At 37.9% G+C, this 26,255-nt stretch overlaps 3 protein-coding genes across 5 annotated transcripts; 1 reads left to right on the forward strand and 2 right to left on the reverse strand.

Moving 5' to 3' along the window:
* Positions 1 to 3,734: 3,734 nt before the first annotated feature.
* On the reverse strand, positions 3,735 to 6,146 carry Chchd2 (Coiled-coil-helix-coiled-coil-helix domain containing 2). Its single transcript, XM_073977372.1, has 2 exons — positions 5,875 to 6,146; positions 3,735 to 4,783 (listed from the first exon to the last, which is right to left on the reverse strand). The coding sequence occupies exons 1-2, from the start codon at positions 5,919 to 5,921 to the stop codon at positions 4,348 to 4,350; spliced, it is 483 nt and encodes a 160-aa protein (XP_073833473.1). The 5' UTR covers positions 5,922 to 6,146; the 3' UTR covers positions 3,735 to 4,347.
* A 1,592-nt stretch (positions 6,147 to 7,738) lies between these two features.
* On the reverse strand, positions 7,739 to 26,212 carry LOC141397266 (uncharacterized). 2 transcript variants are annotated; one of them, XM_073973370.1, is made up of 4 exons: positions 26,028 to 26,212; positions 25,785 to 25,964; positions 8,358 to 8,436; positions 7,739 to 8,294 (listed from the first exon to the last, which is right to left on the reverse strand). In XM_073973370.1, exons 1-4 carry the CDS (start codon positions 26,082 to 26,084, stop codon positions 8,272 to 8,274), a joined length of 339 nt encoding a protein of 112 aa, XP_073829471.1. In that variant the 5' UTR covers positions 26,085 to 26,212; the 3' UTR covers positions 7,739 to 8,271. The 2 variants fall into 2 exon arrangements, with proteins under 2 accessions (XP_073829471.1, XP_073829470.1); XM_073973369.1 differs by lacking the exons at positions 7,739 to 8,294; positions 8,358 to 8,436 and adding an exon at positions 25,438 to 25,722 and having other exon boundaries at positions 26,028 to 26,154.
* Positions 12,066 to 18,117, forward strand: Miga (mitoguardin). 2 transcript variants are annotated; one of them, XM_073977374.1, is made up of 4 exons: positions 12,066 to 12,849; positions 15,052 to 15,981; positions 16,046 to 16,354; positions 16,423 to 18,117. In XM_073977374.1, the coding sequence occupies exons 1-4, from the start codon at positions 12,775 to 12,777 to the stop codon at positions 16,729 to 16,731; spliced, it is 1,623 nt and encodes a 540-aa protein (XP_073833475.1). In that variant the 5' UTR covers positions 12,066 to 12,774; the 3' UTR covers positions 16,732 to 18,117. The 2 variants fall into 2 exon arrangements, with proteins under 2 accessions (XP_073833475.1, XP_073833476.1); XM_073977375.1 differs by lacking the exon at positions 12,066 to 12,849 and adding an exon at positions 13,038 to 13,423 and having other exon boundaries at positions 13,479 to 15,981.
* Positions 26,213 to 26,255: the final 43 nt, after the last annotated feature.

A 26,255-nucleotide genomic window follows, 5' to 3' on the forward strand; every position in this document is an offset into this window, starting at 1 on the left:
CAGTGAACTGCAAGACGAAGTCTACATGCAACAGCCGCCGAATTTTAAGGAAACTAGTTCACCGAACAAAGTCCTACGTCTCCATAAAGCTATTTATGGATTAAAACAAAGCGGAAGGGAGTGGAACTCCAAACTAGATCGCACATTGCGTAAGATGAATTTCAAACCATGCGATAACGAACCCTGTCTTTACAAAGGCATGAGAGGAAACAAGCTTGTGTTGATCGCCGTTTACGTAGATGATATCATTATTGGATGTAAAGACAAAATGGTTGTTTTAGATATCAAAAGAGAATTGGCAAGCGAGTTCGATGTCAGTGATAAGGGGCAGTTACGTCACTTCCTAGGTATGGAGATCGAAAGAGACGGCGAGACGGGTATGATAAAATTAGGACAAAGCCAATACATACGTGATTTATTGCAACAATATGGCATGGAAGGTTGCAAATCACTACAAGTGCCATTGGAACCCGGTTATCAGGTAAATTGTAATGAAAATGACGAACGTGTAGACCAAACCGAATATCAATCCCTTGTCGGAGCCTTGATATATTTAGCAACTTCTACGAGGCCTGACATCTTGCATTCAGTGTCGAAACTGGCTCAGAAAAATGCTGACCCTCGTAAAGCTGATATGGTTGGCCTAAAACATATTCTGAGATACTTGGCTGGATCGATCAACAAGAAAATAATATATCAACCTAATGGAAGTAATCTGGAAGGATACGTGGATGCCGACTGGGGAGGTAACCTAGTAGACCGAAAATCATATACCGGATTTATATTTTCAATTGGTGGATGTCCCATATCGTGGGAATCCAGAAAGCAGAAATCAGTCGCACTTAGTAGCACAGAAGCTGAGTACGTGGCGTCTTCAGAAATAGTCGTATGGAATAACGAATACGTAACTCTACACATCGACAATCAAGGGGCAATCAAGTTGGCTGAAAACCCAGTTTACCACAAGCGTTCGAAGCACATAGATATAAGGTTTCACCACATCCGAGACTTAGTCCAGAATAATGAAATAAAATTAAAATATTGTCCTTCAACAAATATGGTTGCTGATGTATTAACTAAAAATTTGTCTAAGCAAAAACATTGTAACTTTGTAGATTTAATGAATCTAAGATGAGCTCATTGTAAATGTAAAACATTATTCATGTTGAGGAGGAGTGATGAAAATAGATGGCAACCCTCATTAAGCAACATGAATGCTGTTGTAACTTCTTTCTTCTTCTTGTGAAAATCATTCTCTCATTCTCTCGTTAATCTTCGTTGTGTAAAGAAGCATAGAATATTACTTTTAATTTCAATAAATATTTTCATATTATTAAAGAATAAAAACCAAGTTTTATCATCTCGGATTTTTTAAAGAATTTTTTTTTTCAAAAATCGTGGATTTTGTAAATATTTTTTCAAAAATCGTGGATTTTTTAAAGAATATTTTTTCAAAAATCGTGGATTTTTTAAATAATATTTTTTCAAAAATCGTGGATTTTTTAAAGAATATTTTTTCAAAAATTGTGGATTTTTTTAAATAATATTTTTTCAAAAATCGTGGATTTTTTAAAGAATATGATTTCAAAAATCGTGGATTTTTTAAAGAATATGATTTCAAAAATCGTGGATTTTTTAAAGAATATTTTTTCAAAAATCGTGGATTTTTTAAAGAATATGATTTCAAAAATAGTGGATTTTTTAAAGAATGTTTTTTTTCAAAAATCGTGGATTTTTTAAAGAATGTTTTTTCAAAAACCGAGGATTTTTTAAAGAATATTTTTGCAAAAATCGTGGATTTTTAAAGTGTATTTTTTCAAAAATCTTGGATTTTTTTCAAAAATCGTGGATTTTTTTAAGAATAATTTTATCAAAAATCGTAGATTTTTTAGAGAATATTTTTCCAAAAACCGTGGTTTTTGTTAAAGAATACGTGTTTTTTGAAAAATCTCGGATATTTTAAGGAATATTTTCCAAGGTCGTGGATTTTTTAAAGAATATTTGTTTTTAAAAATCGTGGATCTGTAAAGATTATTTTTCAAAAATCGTGGATTTTTTAAAGAATCTACGATGAATTTGAATTTTTTTTTTTTGAAATCGTAGATTTTTTTCAATAATCGTGGATTTTTTAAAGAATATTTTTTCAAAAATATTTTTTAAAGAAAATTGTCGATTGTTGGCGTTTTTTATTGTTGGACTGCAGAATTTTCCATCTTTGTGTTTATTTCAGCTTGAGTCAGTGTTGCCGACAGTTTTTGATCGGAAATCGTCAAAAAAAATCGTCAAATCGTCAATAAAATTTGGAAAATCGTCAAAAATCGTCAACATGTTCCAAAACTACATTTGATTACCGTTTAGTGCCATTTTTTCGGTGATAGTAACGGCTATGAGACTAACAACATTAGATATACAACCAATTGCCAGTTTTGAATAAAGTTTTGCTCAAATATCGTTTGCTCGACAATGTGACCGTCCGTGACTGACCGATTAAAGGTGGCATAAGTAGGATGTTAATAAGGCGTACAGAAATAAGGCCGCATGAAATAACACCCCAAATTCAAAGTGGAAATAGGCCCCAAACAGATATATGGAAAACAACAACAAAACTTTTTCGTCTTTTTGGGACCTTTTTTCATTCAGCTGTTGGGGCAAAATATGGACTCAAGCTAAAATAAACACAAAGATTGAAAATTGTAGATTTTTTTTTTCTAAATAGCTCTGTAAAATGTCTTGTTCAGGCAACCAGTCATTACGCTTGGCTCAGACCACCTTCCTATGATCCTCTCCGTTAACAGACCACTCGACTTACCTCTGACCTAGGCACTTTTCTGTACTATGGAAAAGCTGATTGGCAAGTGTTCATACTAGCTGGTCGAATTTCCGAAATTAGTTGGTCTTTCCAAGCTGATGCAATGGGACTAGCAAAATGAGCGTGATGAGTTTCGTCATATGAATCCTGAAGACCAACAATTTAAGGAAATTGCTCTTGGGGTCAACAGGCTATTAGAGAGCATATCGGCGCATCAGCACAAACATATGTTGTCGATGCAGTACCTGCTTGTGTCTTATCGCCACGAGCATCCTGCACCAATATTGCACACTAAAAACCCCGCCAAAGTGGTCTGCTATATGCAGAATTATAACCAAACTATTAAAAAATGATAAAGCCTTCATATTCAAAAGAAGACCCACAATTCCACCCTACATGTCTTATTTCTTTTTCTTCCATTCTAATTTCATCATATCATCAAACCTCTTAAGAGTATCAAAAAGGTATCAATAATCTATTTTTAACTCCATTTAAAAATTATCTTAACAAATCTATCATAAGATAATTTGGCTAGGTGTGAGTCAGCGCGTATTCAGCAACAAATAACGCAATTTTTTCACAATAATAAATAACGAAATACAAACTTATTGTTGTTTGTTATCAACATCCCAAAAGAAAAAACATGTTTACACAAATATTTTGTATGCATTTCTTTAAGCAACAACATCAATTGTGTGGTCACGAGCCACTTTTTACAAACAATAATAAATTTCATTAATGATTTCTACAAACAATAAACAAAATAGGCAACAATGAAGAAGAGCGTGGAAAAAGAGATCAAAGTCCAAATAAGAATTAAATGCGTCACAAGTTGAATCACCTCAAGCGAGGATATTCACAAATACCTCCCCCCTCCCCAAAATGAAAAATCTTGACCATTGGTGAAAATAAAAAGAAAATTGAATTTGTGTGTGTTTTTGGCAGATAACAACAGTGGTGAATGATATTTGTCGTCATCAAATGGTTAATGATGAAATTTTCAATTAGATGGTGTTGCTGAAATGCTGATGCTTTTATGAAAAACATCACACCACATAATCACCTTTTTGGCACACAAGTCAATATAATAAAATTCTGACTTAAAAACACGAACTTTCTCGCAATATGGCTGGCTAGACAATAACAATTTTATGGGATGGATGTTTGTGTTTTGTATGTGGCCACTGTTGTTACCCTCTTTGTTTTATTTGTATGGTATTTACAGTAAATTATTTTCCTTGTTGTTGTTTTTTTACATTACAAAGAACAAATTAAACAAAGGTGGAACCATAATCATTCATTATTAACTACTAGAAAAAATATCGTAAAAAAGAAAACTAAAATTTGTTAACTAAAAATATTGTTTACAACAAATAGTTAAATTTAAATTATACACATCTATTTATATTTTAATAAGCAATAATATTAATGAAGAAATTAAAACATTTCAATTCACATAAGATTATCCTCCTGAGGAACGCTGTATACAGATTGGAAATTTGTGGAAATTTCCCCAAAAAAATTTGTTTGTTTTGTTTTTAAATGTGATGTTGAGCCTTGCATTGACGTAGCGCCTCATTGAATCCCTCGCACAAAGTCAAATCAGATTGTCCCTGGGCACATTGCAAAAATTGTTTAATTTCCCAGCTGCAGGGTCCTTGGGGTTCATTGGGTTGAGCAGCACCACCATAGTATTGTTGTTGAGCTGGTGCGGCAGCAGCTGGGGCAGGAGCTGCAGCTTCTTTATCACCGGAACCACTGAAGAGACTGGTAAGACCATGACCTACGGCATGACCAACGGCTGAACCAACAGCAACACCACCAGCAGTAGCGGCCATTTGTTGGAACATAGAGGGTTGTTGTGGAGCTGGGGCACCTACAGCTGTGGGTGCAGCTTGTACGGGTGCTGGTGGCTGGGCTGGAGGAGCAGCACGGGCTGGCACATTTTGAGATGGTGCGTGAGATGGGGCACTCCTGTAAGGGGAAAAAGGCAGAGAAGATTAGATAAATGTTAAATTTTTAAATGTTTGGGAAAATGGTTAATAAGTGGAAAAATCTTCTTAGATCAAAAGAGGCTGAACAAAATGAAATTGGAAAATATCGATAATGCGGGGTAAGACCTTGGGGGTAGACCTTAGGCTATTAATATTCACACAGATGTAATTGGAGAGACTTAAACACAATTCCGGTTAAAAACCTTTCAAAATATGGAGTCCCATCTCTGATAAAAATTTCAAAACTATAGGGACGATGCTATAAAATTTATTAAGCTAAGGAATGTGCTCCAAAAGAACGTAATGGAGATAAAATTTAACATTTCCAAAAAACCAAGGCCCATACCTCTGGATGCAGTATGGACTCCCCCGGAAAACTACCTATGGCAAAAATTATAACCCGTTCCAAGCAGCACATTGATGTTAAAGTAAAACTCTTTCGGTACGACAAGGCCCATATACCCCCGAAAGACTATACATATTTCGTATGATCAGGATAACAAATGGTACAAATTTCGACCCGATCTAACATGTGGCACTAAACGACATTTAAACCCAATGACATTACATCTACAAAAAACTGCTGAATTTAGTTTTGCAAACTATAAACTGGCCACTTCCGCTCACATTATTATCATTATTTTATACGGCCATTACGTGGAAATATCGGGAAAATTGTACATTTCACATAGAAATTTCTTTATAAATCTCACCAATTGGCTTCATCCACTCATTGTCGTCATTGGAACCAAATTTAATTATCACATCCAACTATTGCCTCTTCTCTCCCCATCTTTTACAAAAACGACAGAACAAAATCACACAATCATGCAAACAAGGTTATGTAACCTTAATGAAAAATTACATCATTTTTTGCAAACTAATTTTCCCAAGGAACTTCTGAACTTCCCCGTGGAAATTTGAATCACTAGCACTAAAAACTATCACATTTTTTCTATTTTGTCATCAACACAAATCACGCCACTTGGATTTCATCCAAATTCTTTGATTCTAGTAGCTTCTTGAACTCCTTAGATTTCTGCAGCACAATTTTCTCCTTGCAGCACTTACCTTCTGGTAGCTGGTGGGGGGCTTGCAGAACGTCCACGTCTAACCATTTTGTATTAAATTTCTTTTTAATTAAAATTTATCAAAAACAAATAATTTTAGTTTTAGCTTGAGAGTTTTTCACTAGCTTGTCGTCTGAATTCTTGCTTTGCTTTGTTGTTTCTAATTGGCAACTCGTACGTCTCTCGTGTTTATATAAAGAAAATGCGAGAAAATTCCAATTTGAGGTGTCAAAGAAATTCAACGGCGTCATCAATGTCACTTGTTAAAATGCTAGTTATTGAGAACGCGTAACGCAATCCAAACAAAAGCTCAGTTCCTTGACGTGCAAGAATCTTCAAGTTTTACCACTTATTACTCGAAAAGTGTTGCATAAGTCCCGGTCCACACTAGACTGATTTCATTCAAAAAATTGCATGAAATTATGTGTCTGGATCGACCTCCATAGTAGAGTAAAATCATAAAATTGTTGCAGTGGGGAATTCAATTTAAGAACACCTAATTTCATAAACCCTTTTTAATGAAATTCACTTCAGTGTGGACCGGGACTTACTTGATGACATGGTATAATAATAGGACATTCAAATATGACATCATTAGCCGGATTTATCGCATTATCTGGATTTATTTGCTAAATTCGGCGATAATGTACCAGTAGTGCCATTCTGTAAGTCCCGGGCCACACTACAGTAATTTCACTGAAATTTTGATATGAAATTATGCATCTCTAATTTCATAAAATTTTTTAATGACATTCACTCTAGTGTGGACCGGGACTAACTTTCTACCGATGGAATTAAGGGCAAATGTCGATAGTTAGCGATACTTGTCGGTAAGTGATATTCTGTATACAAATTGTACCGATTTTCGTCGGTAGTTTACGTCGGTAATTATCGATGAAAAAAAGAGTCGTTAAGTCAACCGACATAAAGAATTTTCGTATTTTAAGCAAAAAAAAAATCAATGAAAATCAAATTTTTATGTAATGACGTTGGAATATGTATGTATTTCATTGCAAATAAAAAGATAAGAAGAGATAAATTTCTTTACGATAAGAAAAAAATCTGCGACATATGGAGGATCCTTTCGATCTAAGTGATAGGAAGGTTATGACTCTTTTGAAATTGGAGGTGGATACATTTTATGAAATAATGGATGAAATTGGGAGTCATTTGGAAATCTCCAAATTGCGGAAAAAATCTCTGAGAAAATATTAACTATTTTCAGTACGAACGAAATATTTTAGAGGATATATTTCGTAACAGTTGCTGCCCATATAAAAATATATTGGTGGTATCGTTTAGCATCAACAATAAAAGAAGGAAGCATATCACCCCATAGTCGTCATTATCTGATAATACGTAATTCTGAAATAACTCATTAATATACACAATTTAAAAATTCAATAAATACATATGAAATGTTAGGATTCTACATCTTCCGTTTCACATTTATGAGAATTTATACATTTATATTGTTGCGTGGGCCTTATGGCGTTTAGCAAATTTATTTGTGTTTAAGTATAGGCAGCATTTGAAATACGTGGTGAACGTAGGTGTCGGCAAATTAGAACTGAACCGGATATTTTAGGCGGCCGGTTCACATGCTAGATTTACAGTGTTGCCAGGTAAAAGAATACAACACTGTGGGGACTTAAAGGATTCTGTAGGTGCGAACATAATGGAAACTGGTAAACGTCGGAAAATGCGCGAAAACGCGAGAGAAAATGAAAATTCACGCTGATAGCGGCCCTATAAAAGGCATAATGGAGGAAAAATATCCCTTGTATTAGCCTTTGGATTGTAACAAAGCAGCCAATTGTCTTTGTGCGTAAGAATAAAAATAGTATCATTGTAAAAAAAGTGGATTTTCCTTTTAAATTAAACATTTTTATTGAACAAAAAGAAAAGTTTCTTGTTTTTATTGATTGTGTTTTGGTTGTGTATTAAATTTATGCTTTTGTGCGTACAAACAAATGTAAGTTAATAGACATAGTGCTTAAACAGTAGGCTTATTGTTGAATGTTTGTTTCTTCTTGTGTTTGTTAGTCCCGGTCCACACTAGCGTGAATTTCATTAAATTATTTCATGAAATTAGGTGTTGTTAAATCGAATTCCCCACTACAGCAATTTTATCATTTTACTCTACTATGGACGTCGATCTAGAGACGCATAATTTCATATCAAAATTTCAGTGAAATTACTGTAGTGTGGCCCGGGACTTAAAGATATCGCCAAAATCCAAGTTAACCGCAACCAAAACAGACAAAACACTGGCTCCTCCAAATATTGGCCAGGAGGAAGCCAGGATAGACTGCTATTGGTGCAAAGTCCTGTGTGTGCAAAGCTCTAGTAATTCCAAAGTGCCGAGGAAGATGAGTGTACTTGAGGAGAAACGCAACTAAGAAATTCCCAAAAACAAACCTGAAATTAAGAATAAATAAATATCTGGATACGAGGTAAAAATAATTATTTGCGTCTACATACCTTTTGAAAGTTGATCCATCGGCTTGATACATAACCAGTGTTTGCCAAGGATTGCGCATGCGCGCTTTATAATACCTACCTGGAATGAAGAAAAATAAGATATACATGATTAATTTTTAACGAAAAAGTCAAACCAAGACGAAGAAAAGTTTAAAATATTTCTTTGTTAGAATAAGTTGTGATCGTCAGTAGTTAGTTCATTAGAATCTAAGACAAATTTTTGTGTGCTAATGTGAGGATTTTTAACTCCTAGTAAGAAAAGTGGGTATAGGGTTGCCCCAAATATAAGAAGGAATTTCCTGGTTTTGTGTAATTGTGTGTACTGGACCATATGGTAACGTCCAGCTTTTGCCACTAACCGAGCTCGATTAGGAGGGAAACAGAGTTTAATGAAGTGACCAGATTTGGCATAAATATAAAATGTCCTTTTTGTATACTAGTGGTAATCTGAAATTTTGACTCACAGAAAACGATAGGGGGGGGGGGGGGTTAAGTATAGGATTAATCTATCTAACTATGAAAATAAATGTTTTAATGTTTGATTGTATCGATTAATATGAATTTCTAAGTGTTTATTTGTAAGAGAGGAAAGTTAGGTTGTAGGTTGCAAATGAGGTGGGTGGTCGTGGATATGGGGCCCTTTAATATTGTGTTTTTTGGACAAAAGGGTTAAGGATAGGCGGGCTGAGTGTGGGGACAAGAAATACCAAGTCCCCGAGTCATGGTCGTGTGGTAGAGCTGGCAAACTATCGATAGTCGGACTATCGTTTTCATCACTCTCGTAAGGTTTTGTTTATATCGGATTCAAAACCAATTTTGTTTTATACAATTTGAGACAGATAACCCAAATAACTTGTTTTGGTTGCCGACGTATCTTTGTTTTACGACAACAATCGAAACGATAGTTGGACTATCGATAGTTTGCCAGCTTTATCGTGTGGTGTATTGTCGTTTTATTTTGTATGTGTGTGTTTCCTCTTCCTGAAATTGAATGTTCGACCCCTAAACGTACATTTATAGTTTACTGTTTTTTTAGGTTGAATTTTTCGACATGTAATTTGAAACATAATCATTTTATATACAATAGTAATTTAAATAATATTGTTACGAATGTAACTGATAGGTTTAAGTTAATTTAGTTTAATTTCCGTTAATTTAAAAATTTGAATTGTAACATAACGTTTTATTACGCAGTTATTTTATTTAAGCAACAACAACTACCATGTAGAACTCTCTTCATCATTCTAGTCGTTACATTACCTTTTGTTAATGTTCTTTTGTTTGTTTTGCCAAAATCATGTAATTATCGTTTAGTTTGTTACTTCTTTTCTTGCATTTATTTGTTGTTGTAATTACGTCATTGATCATCCCCCATGTATGTGAGTCTGGTTGTTCGCTTAGTGCGAATGTTCGTCTGTGTGTTCGTTGTACATATTCGAGGAGTTGCCAGACATTTTCTAGAGGACTCTCGAACAGGGAGACTTTGGGATATAAATACAGGGGAACTGGCAATGACGAGTGGAGTTGTGTTTTAAGCGTTGAACTGAACAGATCGGTTAAAGAATAGCTGCGTGCTAACTAGAGACTTGCTGTGTGCTTAGTAATTAAAGTCGGTTCTGAATAAGTGTAATAAAGTAAATAAAGCATTGTAGAAACGTAATCTAAAACGAACCCTGTTTTATTTGGTACAAATCGTATCGGGGAATAAAACAACGTCTACACGGACATTAGTTAAATCTAATTCCGTAACAATATCAATTAAAATTTGAATTATGTTAATTTTGAATGCGCATTATTTCGTTTCAAGTGTGATGTTTTCCATTTCTCCCACAAATAACAAGAAATGTATAAAAAATTAGAATAATTTAAGTACTTCGTATGGGTTTTTCATTTTGAAATGATGTGTATCTTCAAAACTAATTTAAAAACATGTTTACTGAAATCTTCGTTTTGTCCGTTTTTATACTCTTCGGCATGATGCCGAAAAATTCAAATTCATTTGAATTATATGCCGGCGACAATACCAACACTGGACTTTGGTGTCGGCGTCGCCCTGTTGTTGTTGCTTTTTCTCAACGCCTACACAAAACTTTACTCAAACGTTGGATGTGTTTTCAGCTTAATACTTCATGCACTATTTTTGTCTCGTTTTGTGCCAGAAACGCGTTCCCGTACGAAACTCACACTTCTTTTTAAGTAAAAATGGAGCAGAATAAAATTTTCTGCTATACAAATTTTCCCGAGTAGAAACTAGCAGCTTGTTTGCTGGCATCTGATTGCCAGATACGTTGATTTTACATTTCTGCTAGAGTTTTTGCAATTTCTGCCATTTTTTCGTTTCTACGCTGTTTGGAAAAATGTGTTTAGGAAAATATTTTTTGACATTTTGCTCTTTTGCTAATTTTAATTCAATTATAATTAAATTTTTTCACTTTGTTTACAAAATTTTGATATAAAAATTTTTTGTTGTTGCAGCAATGATTGCTTGATAATAATAGAGGTAACCTTGCGTTTACACAAGATAGGACAGTTGACATCTGGTCTGTTCCTTTACTTTTGAAAATGGTAAAACCGGCAAAAGTAGTAAAGCTGAAAACAGATACAACGTTTGATTAAAGTTTTGCGTTGGGCGTCGAGAAAAAAACAACAACAACAGGGCGACGACGATACCAAAGTCCAGCGTTTATCTGTTTGTCGGCATATATTTCAAATGAATTTGAATTTTTCGGCATCATGCCCAACAGTGTAAAAACGGCCAAAACGACACAAAACTTTACCCAAACGTTGTATCTGTTTACAGCTTAAAAGTTGTAAACTGTTCCCATATGAATTGCATGGTGTCAGAAGTAAAGGAACGCTTTTCGAGTAAAAAGTGGTAAAACTTGAGGATTCTTGCACGTAAAGGAACAGAGCTATCATGTATTGATTGTCAAAATTCCAAAACATGCCTGTGTGACGTAGGCGTTCTGACAACTGCAAAAACAGTTGTAAAATTATGAATGAAAATCATAGATTTCCTTTTATTTTCCGTTCACATATTTGTTTTTTGCTCATGTTATTTTGTTTTCTACACATTTCAATTATTAAGTGTGTCTGCGTACTCGATAATTTGTAATAATTATTACAAATGTTTCAAATTTTGACAGTTGTATAAAGGAAAAGTTGTTGAAAAAATTGTTTTAGCAACATTTAGTAAGTAAAAAGACACACCAATTATCTCATATATTTGTAAAAAAATATGTCAAAAATTTTTTAGCCCTACTGTCTGTGAAAAACTGAAGGACAGCCGACAAATGTATGTATGTGTTAGTAATCAGAGTTATATTTAACAACAAATTGTCTGGTGTAAACGCCTAGCAAAGCACGGCTTACCAGATTTTCAAAATCAAAAACCCAGCATGCCGGTTAACCGATGGAACCAGATAAAAGAGGTATTTAGGACCTAATTCTTTTGGCCGTTGTTACAATGTTGAACGTTGATACCAAAAATGTCAATTATTTGGAACTTCAAGCTGCAAAACACATTCCATTTTTTGCTTTATGATTTGTCAACGTTCAACGCAAAAATTACCCAAACTTTTTGTATTGTATTTTTTATTTTCTACTGAAAATATGTAAATACATAATCAACTTCTATATTTTGTTAAGTGCATAAATGGCCAGAAGCCCATCAAAATTGACGCCGTTAAAGGTGACCATACCGACATTGTTCTCATTCAATATGTAAACAAACTAGTTTTTTGATTAGCGGGTAACCCTGCCACGACGTTAACGTCAAATGTGTGTTTTTTTCTATTATTTATATTCTCCTAGTAGTGGGTCCGTGATGCAATGATTTGATGGTGTTGTTTTTTATCATCATGGAATTGAATTACTGAAAAAATACCAATAGTGAAAGTGAAGAAGTTAAAAATTCTACATTTAATTTAATATCACTCTGCTTTTGATAAACATTCAAATCAATGAGACAAAAAACAAAGAGAACAAGGAAGAAAAGCGAGCAATCAACAAAGTGGAAAAGTGTGTGTCGGCGGAAAATCAAAATTTCGTCAACAGAGTTTAATTGAGAAAAAAATAGATACAGCAACAATACAAAAGTAATCACGACACAACAAAAAAGGTTAATAAACGGCCATTTCACAGAAAGAAAATCATTCGATTTGCGTAAAAGGCAAATGATCGGCAATACTCATTCGGTTTGATAAAATATAACCTCTAAAAAACAAAGTGAATTTTTGGAACAGTGGAAAATGTAGAATTTTAAATGAATACACACCATCGTCTCCATTGATTATAACAAAAAACACAAATTTTTTAGTGCAAACTGCAGTGCAGTTTAAGCAACACTCGAGACAACGTTGGATAATCAGATAAACATCATTGCATATAGGGAATAGCAGCAAAAACCAAATCCAAAATGTTGGGATGTTCACTTCCGGCCAAATGGTCTGACATACGTCTCTTCCCGGCCCGTATGTCCACCACACAAAAGGTAAGTAAGGATGCGTTCAAATGTCAATGGTATTTGTTATCAAGTGTTTGTAATTTATTTTTTTCATTTGTTATGTTAAAGGTAAATTAATGAATGCGTTTGGGGGCACGTCTGTTTTGTGACGTAAGAAATTTCTATGTAAACGAGACAATTACCCACGTTTTTAGTATACCCGCCAAAGTCAAATCAGTCAAGTAGTGTGGTCGGTCGCCTTATCAATCAAGACTCGTTGTTATTTATTACAATAAACTGATTTGAATAGTTTCGTTGGGTGCAGTTTACTCTGTCATGAAATCTAACACATGACATTTCCATAACAACAACAAAATGCGGAACCTGTTTTGTTGGTTATCTTTATTGTGGTGTTTTCTATTTGTATTGGGAGTGTTTTGATAACAATGGGAAAAATTTTCTTCAATCATAATAAAGTCTTAACATATTCAATGCTCGATAGATAACATGAAGTATTGAAATGAAGTTAAGTTAAAAACACACAACACAGATGGAAAATGAATAGATTTGGCCGGAGCTAGTATTGACGAATGCTTGATTTTGTGCTTCATGCACATAAAAGGTTTAGATGCATAGATGGGGTGAAATTAATTTATGCAAACGATTGTATTTTACAGGCAGGTCATAAAGGACAGGTCTTAGAGAACTTTCACGGCTCGCCAGACCTACCCATCGCGTCACCTGACCTGACAAATGACAACACCAAGCAACCCGCCAATCCCACGGCAGCAGGTTCTTTCGTACCGGATTAACCCGAAACCAAAAGTGTTTCGGCTAGCGGCTACCAACCCAGCATCATATGCTGCTACAACAACAACAAGCAAGAAACCCGTCGTGTCTCTTGGGTCAGAACATCTCCCTATAATTGTCTCCATCAGCTGATAGATCATGTGAAGAGTTGCAATAAAATCCAAGTTCCTAGTGTCCAAGTTCTTAGTGTCCCCTTGAAAATCCTTAAAAATCCATGTTCTTAGGGTCCTTATGGATCCCCTTAAACATCTTTAAAAATCCAAGTTCTTAGGGTCCTTTATGAATCTCCTTAAAAATCCAATTTCTTAGCGCCCCCTTAAAAATCTTTAAAATCCAAGATCATAGACTCCTCTATGGGTCCCATTAAAAATCTTTAAAAACGCGAGGTTATTGTCCTTTTTGGGTCCTCTTAAAAATCTTTAACAAATCCTCGTTTATTGTCCTTTTTGTGTCCTCCAAAACTCTTTAAATAATCCTAGTTTGATGGCCTTTTTGTGTCCTCCAAAAAAAACCTTTAAAAAATCCACGTTTAATGACATTTTTGGGACCTCCAAAAAGTCCGTAAAAAGTCCACGTTTAATGTCCATTTTGGTTCCTCCAAAAACGTTTAAAAAATCCACGTTTAATGACCTTTTTGGGACCTCCAAAAAGTCCATAAAAAGTCTACGTTTAATGTCCATTTTGAGTCCTCCAAAACGTTTAAAAAATCTTTAAAAAATCCACGTTTAATGTCCATTTTGGGTCCTCCAAAAACGTTAAAAAAATCTTTAAAAAATCCACGTTTAATGTCCTTTTTGGGGCACCAAAAAAATCTTTAAAAAATCCACGTTTAATGTCCTTTTTGGGGCACCAAAAAAAAATCTTCAAAAAATCCACGTTTAATGTCCTTTTTGGGGCACCAAAAAAAAATCTTCAAAAAATCCACGTTTAATGTCCTTTTTGGGGCACCAAAAAAAAATCTTTAAAAAATCCACGTTTAATGTCCTTTTTGGGGCACCAAAAAAATCTTTAAAAAATCCACGTTTAATGTCCTTTTTGGGGCACCAAAAAAAAATCTTTAAAAAATCCACGTTTAATGACCTTATTGTGGCCTCCAAAAAATCTTTCAAAATCCACGCCCTTTTGTGTCCTCCAAAAATCTTAAAAAAATCCACGTTTAATGACATTCTTGGGTCACCAAAAAATCTTTAAAAAATCTACGTTTTTGGTGATCTTAAAATTTAAAAAAAATCCACGTTTTTGGTCCTCTTAAAATCTTTTTAAAATACACGTTTAATGTCCTTTTCGGGATCTCTTAAAAATCTTAAAAAAATCAAAGTTTCACGTCTTTTTGGATTCTTTTAAATTTTTTTAAAAAATCCTTGAAATATTGAAAAATACACTTTTAATGTCCTCTTTTTATTTTATTTTTTTAAATTTAATTTTGTTTTCTTCTTCTAGGTGGTCATAATCTCCATAGCAGCCGGTGTGGCCCTACTAGGAGTTATGTCACGATTTTTACGAAGACGCAAGCCACCACGTCCTCCACGTAGAGCTCGCAAATACACCAGCCGAAGGGCTCGCAATAGTATGCGCAGTCCCAACGACATGATATCGGTGGCTGGTTCCAAAGCATCTGCCCGTTCCGGCAGCCCTGTAGCTTCCACAGTTGCCTATTCACAATCTGACCGCATGTCTATGGCCAGCGGTTCCGTGGGAGCTGGTATTGGTGGTGGGTCCCTGGTGATGTCCACTCAATCACAAGGTGCTATAATGACAACCCAGTTGACGGCACAACAACTTGGCGTTATGGGTATGGAGGCCCTTGATACGGTCATTAATTTTTGGGAAGATGCTTTGGCTGCCCACTATTCCCCCGGTGGTGTTCCAGCCCTGCTCACCACAGCTGAAGAATCAGAATTTTGTCGTGAAATACAAAATTTACTTGATATGGCCTACGCTTTGCAGGAACAAAGTGAGCTGTTATTTCTCGATCAACGTTCGGTGCTATTTCGTGATGAACCGTCCATTGATGAAGCTGAGGAGGATCATTGGGCCGCCTTAGAAGATGTGGGTGGCAGTGGAGTTGGTGATGATGATAAGCAATCAAATCGTTCAACAAGTATGAGTCGTACGGGGTCCGATCCTAATTTCGATTCGGCTGAATCATTTGCTTCGGCTCTCGATCAGGTGGCTGATATGAGGGAATTTGAAAGTTTTGCTGAAACTGAATATGAAGAATTTCCACTATATCAGACGGCATTAAAGCAACATGAAGAGTCGGCCATACCCTATCGTACTTTGCGTACGGAGTTGGTGCATTGCAGCAATGATACAGAGTATTTGGCCAAATTGCATTGTGTGAGATTGGGTTTTCAATATTTGTTTAAGGTGGGTTTACATGAGATACTTGTTGGAATGTTTTAATTAAGTAGAGTTTTTGTTGTCTTTTTAGGATCCAGCAATTGGCCAATGGGTCATTGATACCGGCCGCCAAATTCTCACAGATTTACTTTGTTTGGGCGACAAAGATACCAAAGAATTCTTGGTAGGCTACGAAGATATGATTAATTATCTGCAAAATCCCAACAACTGGGATGAAATCCAAAAGGAATTGGAGTCACGCAATGTCAAGGCCATGACATTTTATGATATCTGTTTGGATTTCATAATACTCGATTCATTTCGTGATTTAGATACACCACCGGCCAGTGTTATTGCTGTGGTGCAAAATCGTTTTCTTTCCAATGGTTTTAAGGAGACTGTAAGTGTTTGGTTTGGTTTAAAAAAGCTACTTTTATAACTTTTTTGTTCTTTTTTTTTGTCTTGCAGGCCCTAACAACTGCTGTTTGGTCTGTTTTGAAAGCCAAAAAGCGCATGCTGAAATTCCCCGAAGGCTTCATGTCCCATTTCTATGTCATTTCGGAACAATTATCACCTCTAATGGCCTGGGGTTTCTTTGGACCCGATGAAAATCTCAAAGATATTTGCCATTACTTTAGAGATCAAATGTTGGGATTCTTGGCGGATATCTTTAGTTTCCAAAAGAGCCGTTATACCACATTGGAAGATTTTTCCCATGATGTATTGGATCATATGAAAACTAGGGTTAATAATATAAGCATTAAATTTAGTCAATAGAAATTTAGGCCAATCAACATCATCATCTTACAGATATTAAGATTAGACACACACACTCAACTTCCCTCCCAAAATATATAAGGAATATATATTTTTTTATTATTTCAAAAAAGAGAACAAATAACATTCTTGGTTTAGAACCAGAAACCATAACAATTCCATTTGTTTGCAAAACAATCTAGAAAATATTGGTTGCCAAGGGAAATGGAAAAAAATAAATTCCAAAAGAAATTGGAAAGGATGTGTTCATCAAAAAATAGTTTTTAGTATAAAGCTCATTGTAGGTGGTAGTTAAAGGTGACATGTTAGGTTTAGGGGCATCAGTCGGATTGATAAGATGTGTAGTATTATTCTGTTTAAGAATAAATTGATTCAATCTAAACGACCTTTCCTTAGGTTTGAGAATTTAAAACTGTGGATAAAGTGTAAAATGGATAATATTTTCTGTGGAAGGAATTACTTGAATTTTTTACCTAAGAGAACATATTTGGGGATAAAATAATTTCCCCCGTATTAGATATATATCATTATAGTCTGGAAACCTTTACCTACCATCCAGCTAAAAATTTCTTAGCTATCTGGTTGATGCCCCTTAATTTATCTTGATCCAATCCCATTTTTTCATTTTATTATCTCCTAGGGCATTTAAAGATAAACAGAAAAAAACTATTTAAACTATTTAAAAAATTAGTTTATAATTTCTAAAATCGGTGCTGATCACTATTACTATCACATCCTTAATACACACACACAAACAAATATTACAAATCAATATTGATAGCTTTAACAGGAAAAAGGAAACAATGCAACTGTGCAAATACACTCACAATCATACACACCACGCATACTCAACTACTCATTTTTTTACATTGTTGTTATTTGCTTTTAAGTTGTTGTGTATCATATTGATTACAGAAAACAAAACAAACCAACAAAAACTACGTTGTAAGATTAATTTTTTAATTTTAATTTCAATTTTATTTTTTCCTTTCTTTTTATTACAAACTCAAAATGTATTTTTTATAACAATATTACTAACAAAATTTGTTGACTAGTGTTGTACAATACTAAATGATGGAACTAGGAAGATATAATCATGTTGAATATACTCTAGTTTTATACAAGACTTTTGTTGTTGCTGTCGTTTTTCTTTGCTTTAGTTTCGTTTGCAGCAGTACAAAGTAAGTTTACTTTTGATTAGCTTTAAATAACTTAAATTTAATTTGCATTATCATAATGGGTCTTGTTATCTACTACATAAAAAATATTTATCTTTTTTGAAACAGCCACAGTTACTTAATGAATTCAAATTAAATTTAAATAAATTAAAAAAACAACAAAAATAAATATGTTTTGTACATACACCAAATATATGCCAAACTAATACTTTTTGTTGATATTATTTTCGAAATGCAGGGTTAAAGAGTATTTATGAGAAAAGTGGAACCATGGTACAATAATTCATAGGTAGGCCAGGTATGAGAATCGCCAAAAAATACAACCCTGTCGCTATGGCTTAAAACGTCAAAATTGTTTTGATGAATGATAACGGATGAGTAAACAAAGAAGAAGAAGAACGAAATGTTGAAATGAAAACAAAACAGAGTTGAATTTTTTGATTAATAATAAATATCAACTCTGCATGTCAACACGGCTTTGACAGATTAAGCCATAACAAAAAAAAATTGTAATCAGCTGTTAGCTGTGGCCTACCTAAGAATTATTGTACCATGAGTGGAACCATGAATGGGTTTTTAAATGATTTCTAGGATCAAATTTCAGTGAAGAGGACAAGAGGATTTTAAAGAATTTCGGGAGGACAAAATTTTTGTGTTTTTCCTTTAAGATTTGAATGGGATTGAATTAAGGAGAATCTAAATAAACAAGTAAAAAAAGTGCCAGTCGGCTTTGCCGACAGATATATACCCTCAGCCAATGTGAAGCGAAACTTTTACCTGCGGAAAGATCGAATGTATTGAAGGTCTGTTCAGAATTTTGTGGCCATTTTTGGACATTTGAACTTGCCGACAAAAATGTGGATTAGGAATTAACTGCGCTAAGATACAAATGTTGAACTTTTGTAGGGCAAGAACCCTAGAGAGGACCGATATGGGCCATTTTAGAAGTTAAACTAAATTTTGATAAAATATTAGGAGATCCAAAGTTTGGACCAAATTGGTTGCCACATTCAAGTGATATCGTTCTAGCTTTTTAGTGACATTTATTAAATATTGTTGAGAAGTACCGAAAGTTGTGGACCGGTATTGCCCATGAAACTAAGTTTGAATATAACATGACGAAGACCAAATGTTGGACCAAATCGGTTGAACAGTTCAAAAGTTATCGTGTTCTCCGACCGCCACATATGGTGACATGGGGGTTTTTTACACCTTTCGGGCTGTTTTCTCAAGAAATATGGATCTGCCCCTGAAAAAACTTTTACCGTCGTAATGGAGGTAGCGAATGCAAATCGCTTCAACAAAAATCAAAGTAATTCGAGAGCAGGTCTTAAAGTGAACTTATCCGAAATTTTGTGTGTGAGGTACCAGAAGGAGTAGACAAATATAGTCCATATTTGAACCTGATCTATATCTGGTAGATATATTAGGATGTGCAAAGTATAGATTACATCGGTCACTCCCTTCAAGAGTTATAGTGCGCAAAATTTTTCGGAACATTTTTGAAGTTTTGTGGGGGAGGTACCTGAAGGAGTGGACCGATATAGCCCATCTTCCAATTTAAACTATGTTTTGATAAAATATAAAGGCCAAATTTTGGACCGAATCGACAGATCCGTTCAAGAGTTATCTTGCGCTCCAACCACTACACGGCAGCGGCTGCCAATGTTCCGGCCAGCGGCTGCCACCTCAGTGTGTACATGTTCGTGTTTGTTTCGTTTTTCTGTGTTGGGAGCAGCATATCCCGGAATGCCTGCTCCGAATTCTATTGGTCCGAGCCGGGACGGAAGAAAACCCAGGACCAATATATCTGTGCTCAGTTTGTCACATTCGCATCTTCACCCACATCCAACCTTCGGTGAGATGCAATAGATGTCAGGAGTGGGTGCATCTAAGGGGTTGCTCTGGACTCGTCCACGTGAGGGACTACGACAGGGACTATGTTGCTGCATGCTGTGTGAACACAGTTCCCAGTGAGTCGTCGTCGGATTACGAGACTCCCTCGTCGTCTGATTACGAAACTCCCCCGCAGTCCCCTCGACAACAACCACACACGCAGCCTTTAACACCAGCCGTTGTTGTCCCAATCCCCGAAAATGCAGCCTTTTTGCAATTGAATTGCAATGGACTCCGAGGTAAGATCGAGGAGATAGTAGATTTTATGAGTCGGAAGAACATCAAGGTCGCGGCGGTGCAGGAAACCAAGCTGAACAACAACCACAGCTTAGAGCATTGCGATGGTTACAATGTTCTGAGGAAAGATCGCACCAGAAGTGGAGGTGGGGGATTGGCTTTCCTATTGCACCAGTCTGTCCAATACAGACCTATCTCGCTTGAGCCTGTCTCTAATGACCCATACATGGAATGTATGGGGGTAGCAGTCAGGTGTGGAGCTGCCGAGATAGAGTTGCTGAATGTATACATCCCACCGAGAAATAGCTGTATCCATGATTATAGGCCTGACATTAGCCCGCTCTTGCAAGGTCATAATCGTCTGGTCCTGGGGGATTTTAATGCGCATCATGAGATGTGGCATTCGGCCCTCGGAAACGACCAGAGAGGTACAGCGCTGGCTGAGCAGATTGATAGCTCTACGTTTTGCACGGTCAATGAGGACGCCCCTACCAGAATTAGAGGAGAGTGTCACAGTTCGCCTGACATAACCATCGTGTCACCTGGTCTGACAAATGACGTTACCTTGCAACCCGTCATTTTCCTTGGATCAGACCATCTCCCCATAATTGTCTCCATTAGCAGACCACCCGACTTCATCACCTCTGAACGACGCACGTTCGTCAATCATAAAAAAGCTGATTGGCCGAGTTTCAGAGAGTTCACCAATCACCGTTTCAGAGAATTGCCCAATCCTTCTGATGTTCGGGTAGCGGAAAGGACGTTCCGGGACATCATCACTGCTGCAGCCGCTCGCCATATCCCTGCTGGTCGAATACCCGAAGTAAGACCAAATTTCCCAGCAGAGGCGACGGGATTAGCAAATGAGCGCGATGAGCTTCGTCGTATCAACCCCAATGACCCCAGAGTCAGGGAGCTGACACTGGAAGTTAACAGGCTGGTCGGCGAACATAAGCGGAACAAATGGTTAAATCATCTGAAGAGCTGCAACATTGGAGCCGGTATAGGTGAATTGTGGGCAACGGTTAAGTCACTCTCGAACCCTGGAAGAAGGGAAGATAGGACCTCAGTCACGTTTGGCGACGTTACGTTGACTGACCCGAAGAGGTGGGCAAGTAATTTCAATCGACAGTTTGTCGAGCATCCCGAGAGTGACAGGGCGAAGAGAAGAGTATTACGTCGCATCAGATCTCTTCCTGCCGAGGATGAACCACCACAATTTACAATGGATGATGTTGCCAATGCCATCAGGAACGCTAAATCATCCAAAGCGTTGGGCCCTGATGGAATCTCCATGGTAATGTTGAAGCAGCTGGATGAGACGGGAGTCGAGTATCTCACGAAAGTCTTCAACTTGTCGCTAGCCACCCTCGTTGTTCCCGAAGTCTGGAAAATGGGCAGAGTGGTCCCACTACGGAAGCCCGGCAAGGATGCCAGCAAAAGTGAATCGTACAGACCGATTTCGCTTTTGTCGCCCGTAGCAAAGACCCTTGAGGCCTTAGTCCTCCCCAGTATCAGAAATAGCTATCAAGTTGCCGATCATCAGCATGGATTCCGTAAGCAGCACAGCACGATAACAGTGCTGCACGCCATTACCACATATATCTGTAAAGGACTCAACCAGAGACGGCCTTGCGATAGAACAGTGATGGTGGCGCTTGACTTATCAAAAGCCTTTGATACTGTCAAGCACTCCACGCTGTTCGAGGACATCGAGCAGACAACCCTCCGGCCAAGCCTAAGACTTTGGATAATCAACTATATGTGTGGTCGCCAGTCGTATGTGGAATTCAGGAATAAGAAGTCCAAACCCCGTAGAGTGAAACAGGGAGTTACCCAAGGTGGGGTGATATCTCCGGAACTGTTCAACCTCTACTTCTCCTGTATTCCACCCCCTCCAGAAGGCATTGAGATCGTGACGTATGCGGATGATTGCACGATCCTGGCGTCGGGTACCTATTCTGATGACATCTGTGAGAGACTGAACAACTATTTAACCGATCTTACCAACTTTTTCCATTCGAGGAATATGCAGATTTCCGCCACAAAATCTACAGCCACTCTGTTCACCACATGGACAGCGCAGTTTGGACGTGAGTTGAATGTCGTGGTCGACGGTAGCAGAATTCCGACCACAAACTTCACTACATTCACGTCGTGCGCACACGCCACAGCTATCTGCGACAAGTTGAAAAGTAGGAACAAGGTCCTCAAGTCCCTGGCCGGCAGCACTTGGGGTGCAGATAAAGAAACCTTGTTGGCCACGTATAACGCGATAGATCGGTCTGTGGTAAGCTATGCGGCTCCAGTCTGGTCCCCGAGATTGTGTGATACGAACTGGAAAAAGATTCAAACTTGCCAAAATGCCGCCCTGAGAACAGCGATAGGGTGCCTCCTCAAATCTTCAGTGGACCATCTACATGAGGAGGCAAAAATTCTTCCTGTAAAGCAACACAATGAGATGCTTTCGTTGCAGTACCTGCTTGGATGTTATCGGTGGGTAGGCCTGGCCCATTCAGGGAGATCAGGAAGGATATCCATGCTCCGCCAAACCTACCCATCTAACTCCAGTGGATCTGTGGCTACATCCCATCGAAGCAGCCATTTTTCTGGAACTGGAGATAGACCCAGAGCCAGATTGAACATATAAACATAATAAAAACACTGTTACAACAACAACAATGTAGTGGATTTTAAAGAATTTTGGGAGGACAAAATTTCCGTGTTTTTCCTTTAAGATTTGAATGGGAACGAGAATCTCAATAAGAAAGGGATCAAAGAAGGATAGGTTACAAGGGTTGGGCGGCTATCGAAAGTTTTAATTGAGGGAATCTCAAAATAAATGGAGAATCTAAATGTGCTTTCCATGATGGAAGTGCTGCGTTCAGTAGAGACGAAGTCGAAAAATCTGTAAGTTGTGACAATGTTATCGAGATGGTTTGTCCCATGGAAATGATATTTTGTTGTTGTAGCAACATCTACAAGTGCATGTAAATCTTGACTGGTTGACTGGGCAGTTAAACAGGTGCTGCGTAATATGCGGACCGGTGCCACATACCGGGGAGATATTCCGCTTGCCATCAATCCTGGCCCAGTAAGAATTGAGGCGGCTGCACCAACCAGATCTAAGTTGTGCCAACACGACTCTCGTTTGTCTTGGCAGCTGTTGTTCTTCCGCTGCCACGGGTGGTGGATGATCTTCGAGGACAATATTCACACTGTAGGCTGCCAGAGCCTCTGCAACCGCATCAGTATGAATGTCTCTTAAACCTGCCTGGTATGCACGTTGACCTAGAGGTTCTTTTATATCTTTGGACCTCTCTCTCCAGATCTCGATAATTCTCCCTAACTTGCCTGGGAGGTTCAGGCATATCCACCAGATGATGATTCGGGTGGTCTTGCCTATAGCTTCCAAGCAAGTACTGCATCGTCAACATCCTTTTGTGTCGACGCACAGGAAGGATCTTGGTCTCCTGATGTAAATGGTCCACTGCACACATGAGGTGACTCTCTGTAGCTGTTCTCAGGGCGGCATTCTGACAGACTTGTAGTTTATCCCATTGCGTATCACTTACGTTAGCAAACCACACTGGCGCCGCATAGCAGACCGACCTATCGCGTTGTATGTGGTTAACAAGGTTTCTTTATCTGCACCCCAAGTGCTGCCGGCTAGGGACTTGAGGACCTTGTTCCTGTTTCTCAGCTTATCGCAGATAACTGTAGTATGCTGGGACGACTTATACATGGAATCGAATCAAATGTGACCCCTAGGACTTTGGGGTAGTTTGTGGTCGGAATAATTGCACCGTCGACCTGCACATTCAGTGGGAGCTTCATTTGCGCCGTCCATGTGGTGAACAGTGTGGCTGTTGACTTAGTGGTGGATATTTTCATACTCCTCGCGTGGAAAAACTCTACAAGATCAATGAGATAGGCATTTAGCCTGTCACAAACGTTACCGATATTGGGACCTGACGCCATGAGTGTACAATCATCCGCGTACGTAATTAACTCAATGCCGTCGGGAGGGCGTGGAATTGCAGAGAGGTAGAGGTTAAACAGTTCCGGAGATATCACCACTCCTTGGGGAACTCCCTGCTTCACTCTACGGGGTTTGGACTTCCTGTCTCTGAATTCCACGTATGACTGGCGACCACACAAATAGTTGATAACCCAGCGTTTCAGATAAGGCAGGAGGGTAGTATTCTCGATATCCTCGAACAGCCTAGCGTGGCTGACCGTATCAAACGCTTTGGGCAGATTCAATGCTACCATCACTGTTCTGTGACATGGTTTGTCCTGATTGAGTCCTCGTCCAATATATGTGGAAATGGCGCGCAGTGCTGTTGTGGTGCTGTGCTGCTTCCGGAACCCGTGTTGATGATCTGCAACTGGATAACACGTTCTGATGCTGGGGAGGAGTAATCTCTTTTGCTACTGGTGAAAGAAGTGAAATCGGCCTGTACGACTCACCTTTACTGGCATCTTTGCCAGGTTTCAGCAGCGGGACCACCCTGCCCATCTTCCAGGCATGGGGAACAATTAGGGTGGCTTGCGATACTTAAATACTCGACTCCTGGGTCATCCAGCTGTTTTAACATCACCATAGAAATTCCGTCAGGTCCAAGCGCTTTGGATGACTTTGCGCCTCGGATAACATCTGCAACATCATCCATCGTAAATTGTGGGGGTTCTTCCTCGGCTGGAAGAGATCGCAAACGACGCAAAACACTTCTCTTCGCCCGGTCGCTATCGGGGTGCTCGATAAATTGTCGGCAGAAATAGCCAGCGCGCCTCTTCGGATTTGTCACAGCCACGCCGTTAAACGTGACAGATGTCCGATCGTCTCTCCTAGCAGCTATTGACAGGCGGGACATACACATTCAGCAGTTCTATCTCGGCGGATCCACACCTTACCGCTACCCCCCATACACTCCAAGTATGGGTCCCTAGAGTCTAGCTCAGGCGACATAGGTCTGTACTGGACAGACTGGTGCAGTAGGAATGCAAGCCCTCCTCCAGTAGGCATTCCAGGACATGCCGCTCCCAAGATAAAAATAAAGACGAACAAGTAGTTGCTGAGGTGACGGCCCCTGGCCGAGAAGATGGTTCCTCGGGTCAATCCGGTACATAGAACCGACCGTCGTGGGATTGTGATATGTTGTCACGTCTGACGTAAGCGATTTTTTTCACACATTTCGTTGAGATCTCGTTTCGAATTAAGTCCAATTTACGAAATTAAGAAGATTGGTTTGATTTATCAGATTAAGTGATACATATGTGATTATTTGTGGTAGTGCATCCTCACTCGCCGAGCAAAAAGCGGAGCTATCTAGCTGCTCTGCCAGCATAATATACCCTTGGGCTAATTCAGCTAAAATCAAATCCAATATTTAAAGGTTATAGGAACATATTCCTTTCCCTTTTATTAAACACTGTGATTTCTCTTACGCCACAAATTAGCCAACCTCTTAACAACGTAATTGAATTGAACCACAACGATGATAGCAGATAATAACATAATACCTTGGATTATGAATAAACTTCTAGCCATTCGGTCATCTTCATCATCGAATATCTCATGACTGAAGACACCACGTATAAGGGGTCCATAGGTGGCTATATAACGAGATCTTGTAAAGAACAACAACATAACCAAGATAATGTAAACCAAAATGCACTGGAAACAAGAAATGAACACCACCAACATTGACAAAATTGATTAACAGAATGTTGACTTACATGAATCCTTGCCATCATTCGCGTTAGTGGTAATTTGGAAGCCCAAAACCATGTTCCCAAAGCATAATAGAGCGATACAAAGCAAAGCGTCACACTAACACATTGATGTTCGAATAGCTTTATGTCATACATTGGCGTATCGAAAAGATCAATCTCAAAATAATTCCACAATGATAGAATCTAAGAAAAGGAGGGAAGATTGGATTATTACATTGAAAGAATGTTGAAATGTTGCCTACTTACAGCCACAATGATTTGAACAAATCCTATTAATTCCCTGCGACTTGGACAGAAGCCCATTTTGACAAATGTTTTTAAGTAAAACTCAAATAAAACAAGTAAAAAAGTATCAGTCGGCTTTGCCGACAGAGATATACCCTCAGCCTATGTGAATTGAAACTGTGAGCAAATTTTGGACCAAATCCGTTGGCCACTTCGAGTGCTATAGTGCGCTCCAGTCACTACACATGG

Source organism: Musca autumnalis, unplaced genomic scaffold (assembly GCF_047663935.1).
Source record: "Musca autumnalis isolate F117 unplaced genomic scaffold, ASM4766393v1 scaffold_3, whole genome shotgun sequence".
Classification (NCBI taxonomy): domain Eukaryota; kingdom Metazoa; phylum Arthropoda; class Insecta; order Diptera; family Muscidae; genus Musca; species Musca autumnalis.

What these genes read in the sequence shown, in the direction of transcription:
- Chchd2 (XM_073977372.1), bottom strand. Translation starts at nt 5,921, where the DNA reads ATGGTTAGACGTGGACGTTCTGCAAGCCCCCCACCAGCTACCAGAAG. An exon ending in CCCCCACCAGCTACCAGAAG is followed by an intron (nt 4,784 to 5,874) that starts GTAAGTGCTGCA and finishes TTCCCCTTACAG; the next exon opens with GAGTGCCCCATCTCACGCAC.
- Miga (XM_073977374.1), top strand. Translation starts at nt 12,775, where the DNA reads ATGTTGGGATGTTCACTTCCGGCCAAATGGTCTGACATACGTCTCTTC. An exon ending in GTATGTCCACCACACAAAAG is followed by an intron (nt 12,850 to 15,051) that starts GTAAGTAAGGAT and finishes TTCTTCTTCTAG; the next exon opens with GTGGTCATAATCTCCATAGC. An exon ending in GTTTTCAATATTTGTTTAAG is followed by an intron (nt 15,982 to 16,045) that starts GTGGGTTTACAT and finishes TTGTCTTTTTAG; the next exon opens with GATCCAGCAATTGGCCAATG.
- LOC141397266 (XM_073973369.1), bottom strand. Translation starts at nt 26,084, where the DNA reads ATGGGCTTCTGTCCAAGTCGCAGGGAATTAATAGGATTTGTTCAAATC. An exon ending in TTGTTCAAATCATTGTGGCT is followed by an intron (nt 25,965 to 26,027) that starts GTAAGTAGGCAA and finishes TCCTTTTCTTAG; the next exon opens with ATTCTATCATTGTGGAATTA. An exon ending in GAATGATGGCAAGGATTCAT is followed by an intron (nt 25,723 to 25,784) that starts GTAAGTCAACAT and finishes TCTTGTTTCCAG; the next exon opens with TGCATTTTGGTTTACATTAT.